The 24,745-nt window shown below is 44.8% G+C and overlaps 1 protein-coding gene across 1 annotated transcript in view; it reads left to right on the top strand.

Annotated features, from left to right (window-relative positions):
* The window catches only part of ADGRA1 (adhesion G protein-coupled receptor A1), a 554,873-nt gene that overhangs the window by 443,111 nt on the left and 87,017 nt on the right, over positions 1 to 24,745 (top strand). Inside the window, exons 13-14 of the mRNA XM_084845922.1 lie at positions 22,927 to 23,134; positions 24,089 to 24,297. Of these exons, the coding sequence (XP_084702048.1) occupies positions 22,927 to 23,134; positions 24,089 to 24,297 (417 nt within the window). The remainder of the gene's footprint in view (positions 1 to 22,926; positions 23,135 to 24,088; positions 24,298 to 24,745) is intronic.

The following is a 24,745-nucleotide window of genomic DNA, read 5'->3' as shown; positions in this document are numbered from 1 at the left end:
CGGAGCATGCACATTTTCCTCGGGTTCCCAGGTTTGCTAATCTGGCCCGTACTCCTTCCAGTCCACTAGATATTGCAGGAGAAAGGCGGGAGTCCAGAATCTCCGTGACCTCAAACTCCTCCTCCCCCTCCACCAGCACTGGTGGCAGGGGGGAATCAACCGAGTGATGAGGGTCACCAGAAACCAGGGGGGACAGCATGGACTGATGAAAAACAGGATGGATCTTCATGGAGGGGGGGAGAGCCAGGCGAAAAGCAACAGGGTTAATCTGGGCCGTAATCTGGAAAGGCCCCATGTGGCGAGGTGTGAGCTTCCTTGCAGGCGAGTGAGAGGGGAGGTATTGGTTGGACAACCAAACCCAGTCCCCCAGTTGCAGAGACAGTCCTGGCTGCGCCACCGATCTGCAGAGGCCTTGTAGGCTGTCTTGGCTTGCTCGAGGAAGTCCCATAAGAGGTGGTGTACCGCTCACAACTCCTCTAAAAAGTCATGGGCCGCTGGCACTGAAGAGGGAGCTAGGGTGGATGGGAAAGCCTTGGGTTGGTAACCAAAACTGGCAAAAAATGAAGTTTGGCAGACGGAAGCATGGCAGGCATTGTTATAAGCAAATTCTGTGAGAGGCAGCAAGGAAAACCAGTAATCTTGCTGGTAATTGACATAACTGCACAAATATTGCTCCAGAATCGCATTGGTGCGTTCGGTCTGACCGTCTGTCTGTGGATGGTGGGCGGAGGAAAGACGGAGCATCACATGGAGAAGCCCAAGAAGCTCCCTCCAGAAATGGACAGTGAATTGGGCCCCCTATCCGAAATGAGACCCTCAGGCCATCCGTGGAGCTGGAAAACATGCGCCAAAAACAGCTCTGCCATCTCCCTGGCTGTGGGCAACCCAGAGCAGGGGATGAAATGGGCCATCTTAGAAAACAAATCCACCACCACCAGAATGGTGGTCTTACCGTGTGAGGGAGGGAAGTCAGTGATGAAGTCAAGGGAGAGCAGTTTCCAAGGTCCTGAGGGGGTAGGCAGGGGGTGAAGCAAGCCTGTGGGCTTGCCTGAGGGGGCCTTCATCCGCTGGCAGGTTGGGCAGGAGGCGACATAGGTCTTGACGTCCCAACACACACGAGGCCACCAAAAATCCCGCGTCACTCCATGCAGGGTCTTGGCGAAGCCAAAATGCCCAGTGGTGGGGGAGTCGTGGCAATGATGGAGGACCTTCTCACGGAGGGGTCTAGAAGTAGGGATGTATGAAAGTGACTTACCTTTTGCGGATTATGTTGATGGGGGGGAGGCATTCCGTCCCTCCCCCCGGAATCCTGGACGGGGGGGAGGCGATCCGTTCCTCCCGCCCCCGGAATCCTCAACGGCCAGCTGTGCTCCGCGGCAGCTCCGCGGAGCAGCCGGCCAAGCCCAGCCCAGCCCAGAGCCGTCCGCAGCCAGATTTCCGGCCTTGGAGGGCTCTGGGAAAAAAACAAAAACAAACCGCGTATGCAAATGGCAGCGGCTACGGCCGCCGCCATGTGCGTTCCTTCTTTTTTAAATATTTACGTAGACTATGATGGCGAAAATAAAGGGGAACACAAATAGCATAGTGGGCGCTATTTGCGTCCCTTTTTGATTCACCGTTTTAGCCTACGTAAATCTTTATTTAGGCTAAAACGGCGAATCAAAAAAGGACGCAAATAGTGCCCGCTACGCTATTTCCGTTCCTCTTTATTTTCGCCGTCATAGTCTACATAAATATTTACGTAGATTCAGACGGCCAAAAAGAAGGAACGCAAATGGCGGCGGCCATAGCCTCCACCATTTGCGTACGCGGTTGTTGTTGTTTTTTAAACCCACCCAGCCATGATAGGCTATGTAAAGATTTACGTAGCCTATCACATCATTTTTTTTTTAAACCCAGCCATGATAGGCTACGTAAATCTTTACATAGCCTATCACGTCTTCTTCTTCTTTTTTTTTTTTAACAAGACTGGAAATGGCAGCAGCAGCAACCAGTCGGAAGATCCTCCCCAGGTAAGTCTTGTCCCGGGGGGGATCCGCGGGGGGGGTGGGTGGCAGGCCGTTCTGCCATGGAGTTCAGGGGGCCGAATGCACTGGCATTCAGCCTCACCGAGATCTGTGGTGGAATTCTCTGACATCCCTATCTAGAAGGCACATAGACCCGACCGGAATGGTAAAGCAGGCCACCTCGCAAAGAGAAGGGGGTAGAGTGGGGGGGGGGAGAAGCTAGCCCCAATTCCTCCACTTTTGTGTGAACAAAAACATCCTGAGCCTGTGTAGAGTGAAGGAGCTCCTCCCAAGAGCGAGGCACTGCAGCTGCCGCCAGGCTCTGTGTGGGGGAAGAATCAGAGGAGGGGGGATTTCCCTCACCCCCTGGCTGGAGGTCCAGCTTACAAGAAACAGCATCTGCTTGTAGGTTGTCGGAGGCCTTCACATGGCAAATCTTAAGGTGGAACCAGGGGAAAAAAAGCGACCACCTAATCTGCCGCTGGTTTAAGGCACGAGCTGTCTGAAGATGTTCCAGGTTGGTTCTAACTTCGACTGGGTGCTGTGCCCCCTCCAGCAGATGATGCCAGGTCTCCAAAGCGGACTTGATGGCCAACAGTTCCTTCTCCCAGATGGTATAATTCCTCTCAGACATATTCAGCTTCCTGGAGCGGTAGGCGCAGGGTTGCAACCCACTGCCCGCCCGATCTGGCTGAAAAAGCACCGCCCCCACCACAAAGTCAGAGGCATCCGTTTGCTTCACAAAAGGCTTCCTCAGGTCGGGATGTAACAGGATCGACTCAGAACTAAAAAGCTTCTTAAGTTCCTCAAAAGCCTGTTGGGCAGATGTCGTCCAATGAAAAGGAGATTTCCTGCCCTTAAGGAGGTCCGTGAGAGGAGATGTCAGCCGAGCAAAGCTGGGCAGGAACTTTCTGTAGAAATTTGCAAACCCCAGAAAACATTGCAAGTCCTTCTTGGTGGATGGAGCCTGCCAGGAGAGGACAGCCTGGACCTTTGCAGGATCCATCCTGATACCGTCAGCTGAGATAATGTAGCCGAGATAGTCCAAAGAGGTTAGGTCAAACGCACATTTCTCCAGCTTGACATACAGATGGTTCTCACAGAGGCGGTGGAGGATGGCGGAGACATGGTGCTGATGGGTGTGGGGGTCCTCAGAAAATATAAGTAAATCATTGAGATACACAATGAGGAAAGTGTCCAAATAGTCCCGGAAGATGGCATTCATAAAATGCGAAAACGTGGGGGGGGGGGAGCAGGCGAGCCCAAACGGCATCACTAGGTATTCTTATGCTCCGTACCAGGTGCTGAAACAGGTCTTCCACTCATCCCCCTCCCAGATGCGAATCAGTATTGTAGGCGCCACGCAGGTCCAACTTTGTGAAAATCTTGGCTCACCCCAGGTGCTCCAGTGTCTCAGGGATCAGGGGGAGGGGGTACTTGTCAGGGATCAAGACCGAATTGAGGGCTCTATAGTTGTGCACCAGGCGGAGTTCTCCAGATTTCTCGGCCACAAAGATGGTAGGGGCGCAGGCGGGGGAGGAGGAAGGGCGAATGAAGCCACGTTTGAGGTTTGTGTCCAAAAACTCTCGCAGAGTTCGAAGTTCCAGCTCCGACATCGAATACAGTTGTCCAGCGGGGATGGTTGTCCCAGGAATGAGGTTAATGGCAGAGTCAAAAGGGCGGGGGGGGGGGAGCTAGTCGGCCTCCTTCTTGTCGAAAACATCCTGAAAAGCTGCATACTTCTCTGGGAGGATCACGGTAGCTGAAGAACTGCCAGAAACAGACAAGGAGGGGGAGGAAAGGGTTAAGGCCTGGACTGGGACTGGCGCCTTGATCGGGAGGCAACGCTCCCGGCAGTAGGAAAACACAAACTCCACTTGCTGAAGCTCCCAAGAAACCTGAGGATTATGCTTAGAGAGCCAGGAAATACCCAGCACGATTGGGTATTGGGGAACCTTGGCCAAGTGAAACTGAATCTGCTCAATGTGGGACTGGGCGCACAGAGTGAGCGGAGCTGTAATCCGGGTCACCGCGCCCAAAGAAAGAGGATGCCCATCGATGGTCTCTACTGCCAAGGGAGCAGGAAGAGGCAGGGTAGGAATCTTGTGGAAGAGGGCGAAGGTTTCATCCATGAAACTGGTCATAGCCCCCGAGTCCACTAAAGCCAGGGCCTCCACCCCACCCCACTGGGAGGAGCGGAGGTGAACATGCAGTAGCAGATGGGAGGATGGGGGGGTTGCAGAAGGCACCCACTGGGTGTGGAACCAACCCCCACACTGGAGACCCCCAACAGGCTTGGGGGGCAGCCTAGTCAGGCCTGGAGGTGAGGAGGAGGAGGAAGGAGAGGAGGGGTAGGCAGAGGAGCTGCGGGTCTAGCGTGGCAGGTTTGGGCGAAATGTCCCAGTTTTCCACACCGAAAGCATCGGTGCTCAGCGTGCTGCCGCTCTAGTTCCTCTGGCAGCAGTGGGGCTCGGGTAGCTCCCAGCTGCATTGGGGTCTCCTCCGCCCCCACCGCAGGGGCGGGGGGTGGGGGAGGGGGCAGGAAACGGGGGCAAATGGGAGGAGGGAAATCTCAGCCCACGGCGCCCCGCCGGGTCTGCGGGTGGCCCTCCAGCTGACTATCTATCTGGAGGCAGGTCTGGATGAGATCCTCCAAAGTAGGCGGGCTAGGTGTGCGCGCCAACTCGTCCAAGATCTTGTCATTCAAACCATCCAAAAACTGAGCCACCAGCGCGGCATCATTCCACTGTAAATCCTGCATCAGCAAGCGAAAAGTTGTTGCATAGCTGGAAACTGAGTCCTTGCCTTGCCTGAGGCGGTGAATCTCCCGAGAAGCCATCTGCGTGCGCAGGGGGTCACCGAAAAATCTGGCCATCGCTGTCATGAAACTGTGATAGTCCCCGAGCAGGGGGTCATTAGCGAGAAGAAGTCCCAAAACCCATTTAGCTGTCACACCTGAAAGTAGGTTAATGATTAATCCCACACGAACCTGTTCCGTCAGGAAATCCTCAGGTTGAAGGCTCATGTACAGCTCCAATTGGGCCCAGAAAATCTGAAAAAGTCCTTTCTCCCCAGAAAACGTCTCTGGCAAAGCCACCGGGCACTTGCAGGGGGAATCGGAGGTGGTGGGGGTTGAACCGCAGCTTGCAAATTCTGTACGGCAGTCATCAGTTGAGCCACGTGATCACGGAGAATCTGGTTCTCTTGCGCCAGAGCTTGCACTGCCGGGTCCCTGGCACTCTCCATTCAGCAGTAGGAGAAGAGAGAGAGAGAGAGAGAGAAGAGGAATGGGGATCAAGCTGTCAGGAGGTGCCTTAGCAGCCTCTTTCAGTAGACTCCAATACCCAACTCAAGACACAGACGAAAGGATTCTTTTCAAGGCTTTAATCCTTTTACAACTTAATGACTCTTTCAGATGCTAATCACCAGCGACTTAGCAAAGAACAGCAGAGTGGCCTATGCGCTGAGTAGGCAGTTGATCCCTGTTTGAAGGGGAGTCACTTGAAGACCCTGAACTTATGGGCTAGGGAGAGATCCTCCCTCTTTCCCTTGGGTCCACGGGAGGCGGCTGTTTCTTGCCCGCCAAATGGGCGCTACGCCTCCTTTCCGCGCCCTCCATTGCTCGTTACTATTTGCATCTGTGTCGAGCATCCAGCAAGCCCCCCTCCTGCACTCTCTCACTGCCCAGGTCACTATCTATCTCAGGAATGCCGGCAGGAGGAATCTCTGCCAGCTGCTGTGCCTGTGAGGGATGAGCTAGCTCCTCTCCCACGGATTGCTGATCCTCCTCAGAATCAGAACTGCTCTGGGGCTCTATCGGCTCAGTTTCCACCCTGACAATGCGGATGACACGCAGCTGTACCTCTCGTTCAAATCTTCACCAAGGTTGGCCGTAGAATCCCTGTCCAAATGTCTGGAGACAGTGAGTGGCTGGATGGGGAGGAATAAGCTGAAGCTGAACCCTGACAAAACCGAGGTACTTTTGGTGGGAGACAAGAGGAGGTTGGGGGATGTTGACCTGGTGTGGAATGGGGTACAGCTACCCTTGAAAGAACAGGTCTGCAGCCTGGGGGTCATTTTAGACTCCCAGCTGTCCATGGAGGCTGAGGTGTCAGCTGTGAGCTGGACAGCGCTGTACCAACTGCATCTGATACAGCGGCTGCGCCCCTACCTTCCTGACCATCTGCTCCCATCAGTAGTACATGCCCTGGTCTCCTCTCATTTAGACTACTATAATGTGCTCTATATGGGGTTACCCTTGAAGACGGTTCGGAAGCTGCAGCTGATTAAAGGCAGCCGCCAGTGAGATCACATCACTCCAGTGCTGAAGGAGCTGCACTGTAGGGAAGTCAGAGAATTCCACCACGGACTCCAGTGAGGCCAGTGTCCGGAGCGCCCTAGCTGCCTCTTACAGTCACCTCCAATAGCCAACTCAAGACACAGACGAAAAGGATTCTTTTCAAGGCTTTATTCCTTTTACAACTTAATGACTCTTTCAGATGCTAATCACCAGTGACTAAGCAAGGAACAGCACTGGGGAAATATAGCAGAGTAGCCTAAGCTCCAGGTAAGGCTGTTGGTCCCCGTTTGAAGGAGAATCACAGGAAGACCCTGAACTTATGGGCTAGGGAGAGATCCTCCCTCTTTCCCTTGTGTCCTCGGGACGCGACTGTTGCTTGCGCGCCAAACGAGCGCTACACCTCCTTTCCGCGCCCTCCATCTGTCGTCGCTCCCTGCGTCGGCGCCAAGCATCCAACAAGCCCCCCTCCAGCGCTCTCTCGCTGCCAGGGTCACTATCTCTCCCAGGAATGCTGGCAGGAGGAACCTCTGCCAGCTGCTGTGCTTGTGAGAGATGGTAGTAAGAATATTTCAGTACCTGGGTTAATCTCCACTGTTTCAGTGTGTTCTGGTTTCAGTAACGTTGGCAAAGTTCTCCTGCATGCCTATATAAATGTTGTTAATTTATGTAAGTATAAAAAAAGATCATTTAACTGCCAAAATATGAATGATGAAAGATTTAGGTGGTCTCCAACCATGGAGATTTACTATATTTTACTTTGGTAGGGATCCAGTGAAGCTGCTGCACAAATTTCTCCTTCTGGTGGCAGCACCTTGTTTATCACAGGTTGCTGCTTCATAGGGTCCTCAAATTAAAGGGAATGTTTTTAGGGAGACATGGAGTCCAACTTCTGGAGCAGAGGAAATGAATTGCAAATGCCATGTGTGCAGTGCTTATGAGCCTGGTCCTTTATTATCTATAAAATGTCTTATTAGCCCTTCCAACAGTTCAGAGCACAAGGTGATATATAACTTCTAAAAACTATAATATAAAAACTGAAACTAAACACAGCAATACAAATTTCTTTACCTGCTCAACAGAATCTAGTGGAGACATCTGCACATATTTTTTTTTCACTTATCAAAGGAAGCTATGTAGTGAGGTAGCAAGGCTAATCTTCAAGGGATGGAGTTCCACAGGATGAGTGCCATGACAGAAACAGTCCTTTTGCACACTTCATTTATATTTATCCTCCTTAGAACAGAAAGTGTGCCTTTAATATTACAACAGTGCAATCTTATGCATGTCTACTCAAAATTAAGTCCCACTGAACTGAGTAGGACTTACTCCTGGGTAAGCATGTATAGAAGCCTTACCCAACCTAGAGTCCTCCAGACGTTTTGGACCACAATTGCCAGAATTCTGGACCATTGGCCATGCTGGCTGAGGATGATGGAAGTTGAAGTCTAAAACACCTGAAAAGCACTAGGTTGGGGAAGGCTCATGTATAGTATTACAGCCTAAATGTATAACACACAGTATGAATATTTCATAATAATAATTGGTATGACTATTAATGTGTATTTTCTTAATTTTTCAAGGTGTAGATTTGTATTTATAAGTTTTACACCCCAAATACTACTAAGCTAGAAAATTATAGTTATCTGGTTTTCACCTACTAAGCTTGAAAATTATGGTTTTCTTCTTTCCCCCTTTCCTTTATCTGACACTGAAAGGCAAGGAAGTACAAAACCAATGTAGTTATCTCACTTGCCATAAACAATGTGATCATTATCTTCCTTTGAAAAACTTCCTATCATTTAGCTGTCCTTTTATCAAAGTAAACCTTCTTTTAAATTATGTTATATTTATCAAACAAAACATGGATAATAAAAACTTTCCAATCTAAAGTTGCCTTTAACTTCTGGAGATTTGTCAGTTGTTAGTTTCATACTTGGATGTTACAATGTCATATTTTTCAGAGATCAGTTTTACATTATCTTCGTGGTTGGAAGTTAATTTTCTTCATAATTTAACCACCTCACTACATTGCATGGGCTGTAATGCACACGTGGTGGTTGGTGCATGTGCCATGTTCTACATTAGCTTCCCATTCACTTAGGGAGTAATCCATATTTGCATGACCAAGTTCCATACACACCCATTAAGTATTACTCTATTAAGGTATAATCCTATGCAGGTTTAGACAGAAAAAAAGGCCTACAATTCCCAGCATGCCCCAGCCAGCCATGTCTGGCTGGGGCATGCTGGGAGTTGTAGGCCTTTTTTTCTGTCTAAACCTGCATAGGATTGTGCCCTTAGTGATGTGAATGGTGCTACTTCTGCTCATGAAGAGCTCCCATCTGAGATTCATAGAGCTTTAGGTGGCAGCTCTTTTTTATATATAGGTATTACCCTTTGAATTCATTTTGCCTGTCTCCCTCCCTGTCTCTGTGTAGGGAAAGTAATCATGTTAGCCTTTCCCCTAGTGGGTAATAATACATTGTCTTTGTAAAAGAAAATCCAGGCAGTGTTTTAGAACATAATTAGATGGTGATAAATATTAGCGTATAATATATTGGACTATTGGGGACGGTGCTGTCTTTTCTAACCAGCTTGCTCTAAATTATTTATTTAGTTATGCAAGCTTTACTCCTCAGTTAAGTGGCTAATTTGCAGAATTGATAAAGCAAAAAGGATCCACAGTCCCTTACTTTGTAATTATAATACATTTTGAATTATAGTGACCTAAAATGTAGCTGCAAATGTTGCTGTTGCATATATATTTTTTATTTATTATATGGCTTCCAAAATGAAGTGGTGTGTTTGGATGTCTGGAGTAGGATGGGGGAATTAGCTATTTGCAGAATGTAACATAGCTTCATTATGCTTGCAGTGCAATCCTATGCTTATCTACTCAGAAGTAAGCCCTATTTAATTAAATGGGGCTTACTCCCAGGTAAGTATGTGTAGAATTGAAGCCTTAATAAAGGTTAAATGCTGGGACAGACATTCTATTGATCCCCAGTTATTTGTCTGAATAGGCACATCTTGTCCACTTTACCTGTAAGTTTCTGGCCAAAGTCACTGCAAAGAGCTGAAGGGCAAATACATAATAAATTATGATTTAGGAAAGGTAAATATCTGGAGCTGAAATACGTTCAGTTCCATAATTTTATTTGTTTGTTCTTAAACCAGGTTTTACCTCAGGGTAAGACTGAATTTGTTGCCTTAAATCTTTGTTAGAAATGGCCTGCACAAATCCAAACTGATGCTGTATGTAGGAGACAGCTGGTTGTCATGGTAACTGTAGTGCAGTTTTTAATTCCACTTGGTGAGTAATGCTGACACAATGTTGCTGAATAGACTTTGCCTTTACAAATATATAGCATTATCCATGTCAAGGTTACAAAATAAAATAATGCTCTTGCTCAGACACCTCTGGCTCCATCAGTTTGGCTTATTGATACCAAACATTTTAATTAAAAACCAGACAATTCACTTGACATCAAAGTCAGTTAGGCAAATGGGAGTCAAATAAGGCTCTTCAAAGAGACATAAATTAGATTATAAAAGACACAAATTAGTCTTAACTTTGTAATCATATTAGCCTTCTGTTGTTATAAATATGTTTAGCAGTGCATTTACCCTGCAAAGTGGAGTAACAAGCATCACATAGCAGACACATCATGTTTGTGTGCAGCAGGAAATCATAAAGAGCATGATCTGTTTTTAAGTTGCTGTGCTTTGGACATGGAGAAGACATCAGCTTAAGCTGTTCCATTTCATTAAACTAAAATAATTTTAATGTAAATTTCCACAAAAAGAATTATTGACACTTGCTTGACTGATACTATCTATATCTATATCTATATCTAATCGATGATGATGATGAAGAAGAAGAAGAATTACATTTATACATCTGTTTCTAAGAACATTGTCAAAACTCATGGACTCCTTTGCTAAACAAACCTGTTCTATGTTCATTGAAGCCATATAAGTTGACATTACAGATATTTCCTATTAGTTACAGATCTTCCAAACAAGAAACAAAACAGTTGAATTTCTGGCAGTTAATATTCCCTGAGTATTTTGCATCCATATTGTCTGAACGTATTTGGTAAATATAAAGACCAGGAATAATTGCTGGCATGAGCAGATAGCAAAATGTCCTGGTGCCTGATGTAAGTGATTTGAGATATAGCGAAACAGCACCAAAAGTACTGTCTTCCAGGTAGTACTTTCAGGGCACAATCCTATTGTAGGCCTTTTCTTTGTCTAAACATGCATGGGATTGCGCCCTCAGTTATTCATTTGTTTAGCATTTCTGCTGGGATCAAGGGATTTTTTTTTCCATTATTGATTCTCCTCTCCACCCTACCCCCCCGCCCCCCCAAGTTCACTGTCTGAAGAGCCTCTCCTAGCTCTTAACTCTTAAATAATTGATTTTTCTACTCAGGTGCACAGAACAACATTTTGAAATCATGAGATTGCAAAAGTGCATGTGTTTTGTTCACTGATGCACTGGTTTTATGAAGTGGTTGCAAAACAGAAGACCAATACACAGAACAAAGAGGTTTTGGTTGGAAAAAATAATTTCACATTTTATTTAAAGATTTGATGGAAAGTGGGAGATGTTCCCAGTAAGGCTGCAGTCTTTCGCACCCTTGTCTTGAGCAAAGTGGGACTATGCACACTTACTTGTAATCATGCATAGGATCAAGCTGCATAGTGATAACATTTGTTTCTAAAATTCTTAACTCATGTCAGTAGAAGCCCTTGAGAAAACTACAACCAGTACTGTATTGTATGTATTTCTTCCTGATAAAATAATCTCCCAGCCCTTCATTTATATGTGTGAATGTTTTACATTTCACCTTGTCAGAAAAACTGAACTTTATGGAAAGTAATTAGAAAATCGTTAAAGGATGGTGAGTGTACTAAAAGATATTCTAGCTATGGCAAAGGCTTATCTACAACAATGTAGCATCTTTTCTAGTTCTGATTAAACTTTATTTCTTTTCTTGTATAACTAATATACAGGATTTTAAAAGTGCATGTGGCCATTGTTTTAAGAAGCATTTTTCTATTAATCATAAGTGGGGCTGATCTGAATATTGTTTAAATTTCCAGATTGAAAGTTGCCCTTTTGAAAGGTAGAATATTTTGTCCAAAACACTGATTTTTATAAAGTATGTTTTAATTTTCCGTTATGGCATATCTTCTCCTAAATCATGTGCTTTATGATCTTTGATAGTAAATCACCTAAATTTGATTAATTGTGAGAGCAGACCCATGAGCTGGTCATTATTCTGTATTAACTAACCATTGGATTTTTAAGTAAAGGAAGATACAAATTCTGTGTTCTGCCTTTAATGCTTGGTTCTACCTTGAATGTTTGTTCTACCACTAATTGGTGTTTCATAATAACTCACTTTGCAGTTACAGCACTGAGTAGAACCCAGTCTTGTGACAGGATTTGACATATCCTCCACTTCCCAACCCGCCATTCTCCCAGAGGAGGATGGCTGTGGGAATCTTCTCTTCATGCCCCTAAAATCTGGCTTCAACCTTTAATTATGTATATAACCCTGTGCAGTCTAGCTCCCTGTGGGATGCCTGGAGCTCAGCTGATTTTAGGAGCTGCCATATGGTAGTGAAGAGTTCTCTCTGAGGAGATTGGGAGGTGTCAGGCCCCTTGATCCTCTCCCTTTGCAAACCCACACTCCAGGATACCAGGCTTCAGGCTCACTACTTTATTAGTTAATGACCAGGTTCTTTATGAATGCAAATCCTTGGAGACTCTCAGGCTACAAAGGAAAACAGCTACTCCACACAATTACGAATATCAAAAGAGGAGCCAAGTGGGAATCAGAGACATTGCTGGCAGTTTGAAACAAAAACTTGCCAGCCACAATAACTTAGGGGGGGATGCTCCTCCCTTACAGTTGTGCCTTCCTACATAGGCTATCACACATAGCCAACCGGGTGGAACGTCTGAGCTCCACCTCTGACTTTTCCCGCTTTGCTCTGAGCCGGACTCTAGCATCCTTCAGGTCACACCCTGCACTCTCCTCCTCCTCCTCCTCCTCCTCCTCCAAGACCCGAGTTCTCATGGAGGAAGAAAGCGGGGAGCCTTCAGGTCAAGCCATCTGTGTGCCAAGGTCCTGAGAAGAACACCCATCCATATCTGAGCTCACCAGGGAGGAAACCTCCCCTGGTTCTGGCTGTTCCCATTCTGAGTTTGAGCTGCTAACTATCTCCACACACTCAGCATCATTCCTGACAGGAAGACATTCGGAGGAGATTCTGGGAGGAGTTAAAAAAGAGTGGAAGAGAGATTCAGAGAGAAAAGAGACGCTGAGAAGATTACAGCAGGTAGAAACAACCATCCAGAAAAGACAGGGAGGGAGCAGCAATCTTATACCCTTACACACTGATCCACCAGCATCAGTGCCATGGCCACAGGAGTAAGAGAGCCTCCAGCTGTATCCCAGCCCAGTTCTGTGCAGCAGGAGACAATTTTAAATAACTATTCTTTCACTTCCCTTAATAATTGGGCTCCATTCCCTCCTATTTTGTTATTTAGAGACTTGCCTTAAAATTGTATACCCATCTTGCTTCATCAGTTCTTTCCTCTTCCCTGTAAAATAAAACCTAGTTCTTTTTCCCTATTCTGTTAAATTGGCCATTGGTTTTCCCCCTACATCCTTTCATGAAATGTGGCATGGGGGTGGGCCAGAGGAATCACACACTATTTGGGGGCTCTCGTATGCTTGCCTCTCAATGCCTTCACAACTGTTTGAACCCAGGTCCCATAGTTATACCCAAAACAAGAGGTGCTGGGAGGGAAAAGTGGAGTCACACTGACAAGTAAGATTTAGCTATCAAAGTATCTCACCTAGTAATAAAGGATATTGTGATGAAAGTAGCATCAGGAGTTGCAATTCTGTTAGATGGCTTTCATAGGTGGGATTCAGATAATTGTGAACAAAGTGCTGATTAGGTCTCCCCCGCTGCCCCACTTCCCTCTGCTGCCCCTTGTGAACAATAAAAAGCAAATCCTGGTATAATGTGCAATGTGGTGCAGGAAACAGAACTGATGGAGATTGGAGATGCTCCCTTGCACAGGGAGTGGCTTCTGCTCATGTAATGTCCCATTAATGTTCTGTAATTTTCCAGCTTCCTAAAATATAAATATATTTTATTGTTTAATCAGATGCTTCCATGAGTATTTCTGTTTTGACCTGCATTCAACTATTACTTCTGCACCTCTCCATTTGCCTACAGCTGCTCAGCCAGCCTGATCTAGCTAAGGCTGATCTAAGCCTGATCTAGCTTCCATGTACAGAAGCAGTCTAATGTTACATATTTCACTTGCTGGATCAGGAACCAAAGTCAGTCGGATGCTGACTGCATTACTCTCAGCTGGATCAGCATTCTGATGTAGCTAGTCACATATAACTATGCACAACAACAGCTGGATCAGGGCAACTCTCTTTTAGGTTGCAAGGCTTTTGCAGCTTCCACGGGCAGCATACATGTTATCTTTCTGTAGTTTGCTGGCTTAGCATGAACAGAGATAGTCTGTAACATTCCTTATGTTTCTTATCAGTGTTTGTTTGTGGTCTGCTCCCAGAGCAAAAATGAAAGGCTCCCACATGGTTTCAGCCATTGCAGCAGCCAACTTCCCAGCTCACCTTCCTTTATGTTTGTGTTCTCCCATTGCTATGAACGCTATATGGTTCCGGCCCAGCCTATCTTAAGGAGCGCCTCCAGCAACACCAGACAGGCCACTCAACAAGATCAGCCTCGGATGGCCTTCTCTCTGTCCCATCAGCCAGGACAGCTAGACCGGTGAGGACAAGGGAGAGGGCCTTCTCTGTGGTCCCCCCCCCCCGTGGAACTGCCTCCCTAGGGAACTCCGCCATGACCCCTCTTTAATGAGCTTCTGCCATAGATTAAAAACGTGGTTGTTCAGGCAGGCATTTGGGGTGGGTTAGGGTATTTTTAGAAATATGATGTTTTTAATGTACAATTGTATTGTTTTAAACTGTTTTTATTATTGTACATCACCCAGAGTGGCTGGGTGACCAGCCAGATGGGCGATTAATAAATGTAATAAACAAACAAACAAACAGGAGTAAGCTGCAGGTTGATGGGGCTGGGAAGGAATTTTACCCAGTTATGAAATCAGGCACTGTATTCCATGGTTTTCGCCTTCCTCATGGCAATTGCTGTCGATGTTACCATTACCTGCTTCTCTTATTTTATGTCACAAGTTGTTCTTGCAGGCAGGGGACACATTGGGCTGAATCCATTTCAAGGGGTAAGCTGGGGATTGGAACACACTGCACCTCAGAGGAGAGTCCCCATCAGGGATCATGGGTTGTGGCTTCAAGGCACCAGCCCAGCTCAGGGTCCGGCACGTCTGCAATTCTTCCAACTTGCAAGAGGGGCACACCATAGCAGTCCGCACTATGCTGGGGGAGTTATTCCTGCCACCCTAAGGATAACCCCAGCATGTGGGCTGGGGGTGGTAAATCAGTCCTATGATCCTGGCCTTAATCCATGCTTAACCTTGTAAGCTGTAACAAAGAAAGCCATGGCTGCGTTTTTAACCCCAAGCCTGACTCTGTGTGGTCTGCGGCACCTGCCTCCCCCTGCCCCAATTGGCAGTATCAGCACAAATATATTAGAATCAGAGAACCCCTAATTTCTAAAAACATGCAAAAACCTCTCTCAGTTAAGAGAGAAGAAGATGTATGTATTGATTTTGTGAATTTTGATGACAATGAACATTTTCTGAAATGAATTGATTGACTCTATAACATATGAGAAAATGTGTACTGAGGTAGATAGGAATGAATGAACTGATGCTGTTGATGAAATAACTATTATGGGTCAGATACATATAAGCTATGACTGCACCAGTAATCACAGGGAAAACCAAGATGGCCTTCTCGTGAAATCTCTGCCCAGGAGCCAGCCTCATGGCTCTCCACTGTTTAGGGAGGGGAGGGGCAGATTTCTGCCAAACAAAACCAGTTTCCACTTGTCAGCAATAATTTGCCATTCAATATATTTTTAAATGTATGATCAAATGCCTTTAGAGCAACAGAGAGAAAGCAAATAAGGCTATATACCTTTCTTGTTGATTAGCTGTCTGAAAGCTTATATAAGCTCATCAGTGGGAGCTGTTCAGATATGAAGCATCCGTTAGCTTCTGCTTGGTGCGCTTTTCATTTCTGTACTGAAATTAATGAAGTGTGTACAATAAGACGAGATACTTTGTTTCTTTCATACTCTAGGACCAGCAATGCCCCAATACTAAAATATTTTTTAAACAGCAATAGAGATTAGTGTGTTTGTTTCACTGATATGTGCCCGTGACAGAGTTTTAATTAGATAGTGGTCAGTATTCATAAAACTTGGGGGGGGGGGTGTTTCCAGCTAGAAACAATTCTTAATTGTGGTCTTGAGAATGTTTTAGTTTTCTGTAATACTGACAATTATCCCAGGTCTGATTGTGATAATCATAATAAGAATTTATATCATGCTTTACAGTGTTCTCAGAGCATTTCATGTAGATTGGGCTGATCTGGACATAATGGAAAATCATGGTTTCCCACCATGAGCCTGCATGAGCTTTGGGCTTGTGCACTCTCTCCCCTTCCCCTTGTATGGCCACAACGATGAAATCAGAAGCTTCCATTTCTACTTTTAAACAAACTGTTACATCTGAACCTGGGAAACCATGGTTTCTTTAAACTCTAGTTTTAGAGCAAGCCAGGATCTTTAAACTCTAGTTTTAGAGCAAGCCACACAGGATCTGAAATCACTGTGTGATACTGGATTGTTCTAACAAACCACAGTTTAAAGAAACCACCATTTCCCAAGTTTGGATATAACAGAGTGGTTTGTTTAAAAGCTGAAGCAAAAACTTATGATCTCCTCCTCACAGCCATGCAAGAGAAAAGGGGGAAGGATGTGAGCCCAAAGCTTGTGCAATGGAACTAATAGGAAATCATGGTTTCCATTTATATCCAAACCAATCCAGCCTTATTCAGGTACTCTGCTTTCTGGTATAATGAACTCATCTGGAGGGACAGTGAAGATGAGCATGCTAGCTCCAGCCTGCATCCTTGTCACCCTTGACATATTGAGAGCAAACCTCTGCAGTGGGGAGACTTCTGTATCTGTGTAGGCTCTCTGTGCAATGTAGAACCCTGGAAAAGCAGCAGCAGGAAAACAACTAAACCACAGGGGAAAGGGGATGCTCCTTTCCTCTCTCCACAGCTGTTTTTTTTTAATTTTAGCAATCATCTGAGGAGCATGGGGGCAGGAAGGAGATGGCATGGATGTACATGTATCTCCACAATCTCCCTCACCTCTGCAGCTGATCACTAAAAATAGCTAAGCAGCAGCTAAGATGAGCACATTTTTTTAACACTGGTTCTCAGTAAGTATCACCCAATATGAAATATACCATTTTGAGTAAGATACTGGAAAAGTTGGTGAGTTCTTATCTCCAGGTGGTCTTGGATGAGAATGGATACCTGGATCTGTCCAATCTGGTTTCCAGCCTGATTTGGGGACAGAAACAGCCTTGGTATCCTGATGGATGATTTATGCTGGAGAATGGATGTGTTAGTGTAACCCTATGGTTCTACTGGATCTCTCAGCATCCTTTGATACCATAGATCATGGTTCCTTCTGGGACACCTAACCAGGGTATGACTGGATGGGGGTACAGTGTTAGATTGGCTCCAGTCTTTGTTTGGAGGAATGTATCAAAAAGGTGGTGCTGGGAGACACTTGTTCCACCCGTTGGCCCTTTTTTGGGGTGCTTCAAGGTTCTACCTTGTCCCCTCTAATTGTTAACATCTACAAGAAACCACTGGGGAAGTCATCCTGAGGTTTTGGCTAAAGTGTCATCAATATGCCAATGACATGCAAGTCTACATCTTGTTTCACTGAGTAGCCCCAGGGAGGCTGTGGAAACCCTCAACAGGTGTATGAAGGTAAACAGGTCTAATTCAGATAAGACAGAACTACTGTGGGTGGGGAAACCTGATCTGGATGGGGTGTAAGAACGGTTTGGCGGGGTTGCATCAGCCTGAAGGACCAAGTGTGAGCTTGGGGGTTCTCCTGGACTCAGCACTATTTATGGAATCACAGATGGAATTGGTTTCCAGGAGTGCCTTCTAGGATCTTCAGCAGATACAGTGGCTGCACCTACTCTGTAGAAAGTGGAGCTTGCTTCAGCTATCCAAGCCCTGGTTATATCCAGATGAGATTATTGTCATAATGGCTTTAAAGACAATTCAGAGGCTTTAGCAGATACAAAACACAGCCACCAAGTTGCTCATGGGAGCTAGGCCATCCAAGTATATATGTGTGTGTGTGTGTGTGTGTGTGTGTGTGTGTGTGTATCAATAATTCTGTACCAGCTGTACTGGTTGCCCATGCATTTCCAGGCCCAATTTAAATTGTTGGTGATCACCTTTAAAGCTCTAAATGGCTTAGGACCAGGTTATTTGAAGGACTACCTGAACCTATACAAACATGCCCGGGCCCTAAGATTGGTCATAGATGCCCCGCTCATGTGTCTGCTGGTAAAAACTATTACGTTGGCAGGCACAAGAGATAGGACCTTTTCTGTGGTGGAATGCCCTGGCATGGATTGTGTGTGTGGCTCCTTTCCTGACTGTTTTTAAACAGGTCTTAGTTGTTCCATACTGCTTTCATTGAATGTAAGCCCATTTTTTAATAATGGGAATTGTTGTGGCTGATTTAAATTTTTAATGTTGTTGTTTTAATTCATTTTATTTTAGATTTGATGGCTTTACATTTTTAATTTGTGAAGCCTTTAAAGTCAGTATAGAAATATTTCAAATAAATACATTTAAGGGACTGCCTTTTAACTTAAAAAAAGTGCAAGACTCAGGTACTCCTCATCTGTGTAGTTGTCTGTGTGTGCATGTGTGAATGCCTGCCAGCCTATCTGAGAATGCCTTGTCTGCGTTTGTTCTTGGCTTCGCTTAGGATTAGCTCTACCTGTTATTCCTGGATCTGACTACCACTGGATGTTGTGCATTCTGCTTACCAGCCATAATGGGCACCAACCTCCACTGCCTACGTCTCTCTGCAGTCAATGGAATTTGGATACCTAAGGTTACAATCCTAAACACATTTACCTTGGAAGAAGTCTCATTGAGGTCAACGGGACTTACTTTTGTGTAGGCATGTATAGGTTTGCACTTTAACTGTGTTACCTAAGCATTGCTTTGGATGCAACTGCAACCTGGCAACAACAATGTCTATCTTAATCCCTTTTTTATAAAAGGAATACGAGGTTAATAAAATGTTGTTTACTATCATTAATGATCTGCAGGAACAGCTAATTTGGTGCATTTGATAACCTAAGCAATGTATGCAATATTCATTGCCTTGTTTGCAAAAATGAAGGATAGTCTGCATACTGTTGTAACCTCCTTTCTCTTACATTGCCATCCCATCCCATACTTTTAAAGATTGGTGAATAGATATAATAGACGTCCTGACTATCTGAAGTGGGGTAGATGCTGATGGACCAAATGAACTGATATAATACTTTTCAGTTTTCATATTTAAGGTTTACGGTATAAGTACTAGTGTACAAAGCCCTAAACAACTTGGGACCAGGATACCTGACAGAGTGCCTTCTTCTTTACCAACCTGCCCAGTCACTGAGGTTATCAGAGGGCATGTCCCTGGTGGTTCCATATGGACCTGGACTCCACCAGGACAAGAGCCTTCAGTGTGGTGGCCCCCTTCCTGTGGAACTCCCTGCCTTTGGAGGTTAGGCAGGCACCAATGTTGTGTTGCTTTCAGCACCTCCTGAAGACATTGTTATTTTGAGATGCCTTCCTTGAGTGACCAGCTGCGGTTTATTAAATTCAGACTTTGTTTCCTCTAAAATGTTTTAATTGTTTTAACATGGTATTTTATTGTTTTATCTTTGTTGTTCACCACCCTGAAATCTTTTGATGTGGAGCGGTATATAAATATTGTAAATAAATGAAAAATAAAATACATTTAGGGTGCAATCCTATAGCTGCTAGACAGTGTCTAGATGGCCGTAGGATTTTTTGGTTCCCAGCCCTGACTCCCTGCCCCCTCCCCTGCCACCTTGTAGTTCGTCCCCAGCTCTGTGCCCATAAAAGCAGTGTGGAACAGCCAAAAAGGGGGCATTCCTGAGGGCGGGAAGGGGAGGGGACCGCAGAAGCGCCATCACGACGCTTCCTATGCTCCATCTGGCCTCCTCCCCCCCGCTCTAACATGCCCTGGCTAGACAGCCGAAATTGGACGTCTGGCCACAAATGCAGAGCAGTCGGAGCATGGAGGAGAGGATCCCCTCTGTGTTCTGCCCACCCTGCACAGGATAGTCAGCCGTCTCCAACTATCCCCATAGGATTGCACCCTTACTCTGGTATGCAAAATTTCTTTACCAAATTTGAGAGAAAACTACAGCAAACATTGCTACTTGTAATCAATAACACTGCAGTGTGCAAATGATATTAGGTACATACTAATGGCAGGTTTCTCTTGTTAGACTGGAAAATACTCCTTTTCTAGCTGAATTACAAAGGAGAAACTATATTTGCACATTTTCTTTTCTTGCTCATGTTTTTTGAGCGTAGGTTTTTTTTTTTCAAACATACAAACTTACTTTGCTTTTTTTAAAAATGAAGCTTATATAAAACACATTTCTTCCCTATATACTGTAGTCTGGCTCCCACTACTAAAAAATGTGTATGGAAAAAAGTACCAGTTTAGTGTTCTGATGCTTAGGGTGGAAAAAGTATGACATATGGAAAGAGCCGTTTGGTCATGAAGGTATCCCCCCCCCCCACTGCCTTTAAGGCTAGAAATCTTGGCCACACAGTCTGCTGGCTAGTGTTGAAACCTGACTAGCCCTTTTTGGCTGTGTGGACATTTAGGAAATGAAGGGGGGACCAGCACATTTAGGTGAAGACAAGATATAGAATTCTAAGTGTGGTGAAAATTACTTGAAAAACTGAATTGCAAGGCATATTTGGTTTTAGGGCAGTGAATGTGTGTTTCAAGTGGAGGCTGTTGAGATGGTTCACTAAGCAAAAGTGCTGGCAGATGCTGCATGGTGATCAAGGGGGAGGGGAATTCCAACCCATACCTTTACAAGCATGGAGGTGGTGGTGGAAGCAAGGGATGCCGCAGCCAACTCCACACAAACGCATACATGGTTGCTGACATAGATTTTGCCTAGCAAACAGCCCCATTAGTCACTGCTACTTCAGACCACTTTCACCACCCTTTAAAATAGCTGCCTGTGTCTTCACCCTCACATAATCTGTCAAATGTTCCTTGAAATCCTCGCAAAATCTTCACACAGCATGCCCTAAGGCCTGTTGCTTTGGGGATGAAAAGTGCAGCAAAATCATTTACCAAATGGTACTTCACCATAGTGTGCATGTAAACCCTTGGCAAGTCAGTGGCTGGGTTCACACGACAGGCTAAGCCATAGTGTGTAAGGTCCAGGAGCGACCCACGAGGAGTTAACATGTCATGTGGGGGGCATTCACCCATGAGGGGTTAATTACCCACCCTCAGAACCCATTCCGTGCAGTAGGGGTAAAGAGCCCCAAGGTGGCTTCCCATATCGTGTGGGGAGCTCCCATGGACTAACACGAGTGGCCAGAGAGATGGCCACCTAGAACAGCCAAAAATGCCTCTGACACTCTGCCCCACTGAGCAGATCTCTATGTGCAGCACAGCCCCAGGCGGCGTGAGCCCATTTCTGCCATGGTGGCCTCTGGGATGCGCAGCTGCCGTGCCAGGAAAATATTGGAGGGGTTAAGTAAACCACGCTGGCCAGCATGGTTCAGTAGTTGTGCGGAGGGAGGGTGGCTTGTGTTCCCCTATTCCTTCCCACAGCGTGGGCTCCATGTCGCCGTTGGCCCCCATGATTGTCAGAATGTACCCAGTTACTCATCTGTTCTGTTATACAGACAGTATCTCATATTTTGACCACTCCCCTCCTTCCTAGATTTCAGGTCATGTGTAGAAGTGCATTCTGCTCATGATAAGGGGTTATTTGTACTCACTGTGACAATTTACTGTGTGGCCAACGATCCATCACCTGTTTCAGCCATCAATGAGAATTAAAGTAGCAAGGAGGAGAAAAGTCTAGAGATGGTCTAAGACATTTTGGTGTCCGTGGCAACCCAACCCCCAATGGCACCTTCCAAGGTGGCAAAAATATAATCATAAATAATTCACAACTTGCTGCCCCCCAAATCTGCCACCTGAGGTGAGATGTGCCACCATGCCTCATAGTAGGGCTGCTCCCGGAGACCCCTGTGCTTGTAACATACACTTGTCCACAGGGTAAGTCGATGATGATGGTATCAGCCCCTTGGCTCCAAAGGGAATAGTTAGTGTAAATGTCTTCCGAATAACAACTCCTCCTGCCAATAACCCATGCTTTGGTCTTCCACTTCCTCCTCATCATGGTGATTACCTGATTACGTGCCTTTTTTTTTTTTAGCTTTGTCTCTCTGTGTCTGCCTGATGGTCACGTGTCAGTTTATCTCAGCTGGTAACAAATACTATAATATCTTGCATATTTGTATGATGGCAAAGCTTTTTTGTCATTATTTTCACAAATACTATATATACAAATCCGTGGGACAATATATGGTAATGATGTGCCACAGAAGTGCTGGGGAAATGAAACGACGGAGTCTTCATGCTGCTGGGGGGAGGGTAATACAAGAGTTTGTTAATCTCAGGACAGTCTCTTATTTTGTCTTTGCTCTGCTTTTTGCTTTGTTCCCCCCCCCTTTCATAAATGCCTCCAGGCTTAATTATGACAAGGTCATCACTTATATAAGGGAAAGGGCAGCTAACTAGCTGAAGGAAAATCAGCTTAATAATTTAACGGTATACTTGTGTGCAGTTTGTTTCAGTAACCTGAAAAAGCATAGCACAATCACAACTCTGTCCCATGCTTGTGTTCTGACAGTTCTGATCTATTCCCTGCTTCCTTCTCACACATTTGTGTTAAATATATATAATTCCACATTTCCTGCAACAGCGAGATGAGTGATTTTCTTTAAGGATGAAATCATAGTCTCACAAGGAACAAGGAGCTGACTGCATTGCATACTTCAGTGTTTAGAATCATCCTCTGATGCAATTTTTTTATGTTAATAAAAGACATTTCAGTCCCCTTTAATTACTCTTTCAGAGAGATATGTTTTAATGTAAGTTGTCTGATTCTGTTTTAAGTGAAGGAGAAAACCTGGTAGAGGTTGTCTCTTTAAATCAGATCTGCAGTGTTGATGGACCCTCTAGCAGGCATGGTAAGAACCATTCTCACCTCTGCAGCAGGGAGCTTGACCATACAGACTCGCACATTCAATCAAAACGTTTTCTGTTTTAATATGCACTGTACCAATCCTATTCCCATGGTTACAGCTCGTGCTCCTTTGGTTGCTTCTAGTACGTTGGAAAAGAGAGGCAGCGTACATTTCTCGTACAGGAGTTTAAAACATAATGAAAGCGACCCTGTTGTGATTTGCATTTTAAATTTTCTTTTTTCCTCTCATTGTACAGAATGCTGTGGCAGTAGCTTCAGTTCATTTGCCACGGTCTGTCTTCTCTTCGTCTTCAGCCTTGCAATCTGTTGATAACTCCTCTTGCAAGCTACAGTTTATTGCCTTTCGGAATGGAAAACTCTTCCCAAGCACTGCAAACTCGTCTCACCTTGCAGATTATGGGAAGCACAGGACTGTTGGCACGCCAGTTGTCCTCATTAAAATAGGTAAGTGTTGTGCGCTGCTGCTTTAATCTGAATGCTGGGCTGTATGTTAGAGTATATAAAAGAATGGTGCAGTGGAGTACACAGGTATGCTGATGTGAAAATTGTTCCTGGTTTTAACACAGATGTGTGGGTTTATTGCTACTTGTGTAGTTTTATTCAAATAAACTTGCACATCAATGAAGCAGTGTAGCTGTATAGGCATGATTCTCCTTGGCACTATTATTTATGTTATTTATTGAAGTTTATAACTAAAGTCAAGATTGCATGGGAGTGGGTGGGTCAGTGGGAGAATGTTGTTTTTTAATCTTGGCCATGGCTACTAAAAGATCAGATCCTGGAGATTCACAATTTAGAACTGATTAGTGGTGGGGGAACCCTGTTGCTTGTATATATCTAGTCATCAGTGTACCTCTTGATAAAATAAATCTCAAACAGGTGATGCTTTTAAAGGTGAAAGTAATAGGTTAAAGATTTTCCTTTGATTAAATATTCAACCCATGCAATTTTAAACATTTTATTTGATCTTGAATTGTGTTCACATTTCTGTTCACATTTTAGGAGATTTTAATTTCAGTTTCATACGAAGACTTTGCCTTAGCTGTTAATCATATCAAAGAAATTGATTTTTTGAAACTGTTTTTTGATGTTACTTGAAGCAATGATCTATCATCGTTTTAATGCAGAGTATTTCAGGAGTAAATCTAGTTTTACAAATGAGCACCATATAATTTGAAGACCAACTGACTAAAATGGCAATTATGAATAATATTAACTATTTCAAACTTTTGTAGATGGGTTTAGTGCTAATAGACCAGCAGAGGGGATTTGGGCTATTGTTTTTCCGCCCGGTAGAGAAAGGGAGTGTGTACAAAATGTTAAGAACCTCTGTACAGAACATGTAGCAATAAAGCATTTTCCACTTCATTGCTCTAATTCAGTTTGTTCCTTTTGTAGATGGGTGCAGTATTGGAAACCTCACCAGTCCTGTTACTATAGCTTTGAAGCACTTTACACAGGGTATAAACCCCATTGCAGTCTTTTGGGATTTTGACCTTCTAGATGGACATGGAGGCTGGTGGAGAGAAGGGTGCCACATAATTAGCTCTGCAGACAATATTACTACCCTTCATAGTACTCACTTTGGTAACTTTGCAGTGCTAATGGTGAGTATATGACTTCACAAATGTACTATTTGTGTGTGAGCATGTCTGGCTGTCTCAGTCCTTATTTAGTGGTACCTGGTTATTAATCTTGCATTCAGTTGTATATGATATTGCTTTGAAGAAAGTAAGTTAAGTGGTAGTGACTTAAGAGAGCAATGGGATCTGCTCAGCCATATTATCTGGTTACAGGCCTTGCTACAAATGACTTTTAATACAGTAGTGGAAAATGAAAGTTCCATCAAGGAACTAAATACGTTATGGGGGGGTTAATGAATTTTTGGACCTGATATAGGAAATCTAAGACCTGATATAGGCCCTTTATATCTCAAAAGGGGATGTCTATCCTTGTTCATGTCCAGCATTGTGTTGATCATACTAATTAGTTGCTGGTATACTGCAATATTGAATCATTTAATAAATGGGAAAGAATAAGGTTGCTGGCTTCTCT

Source organism: Heloderma suspectum, chromosome 3 (assembly GCF_057233095.1).
Source record: "Heloderma suspectum isolate Gila_16-S chromosome 3, 16-S_ref, whole genome shotgun sequence".
Lineage (NCBI taxonomy): Eukaryota > Metazoa > Chordata > Lepidosauria > Squamata > Helodermatidae > Heloderma > Heloderma suspectum.
This window is presented reverse-complemented; position numbering and strand designations above follow the sequence as displayed.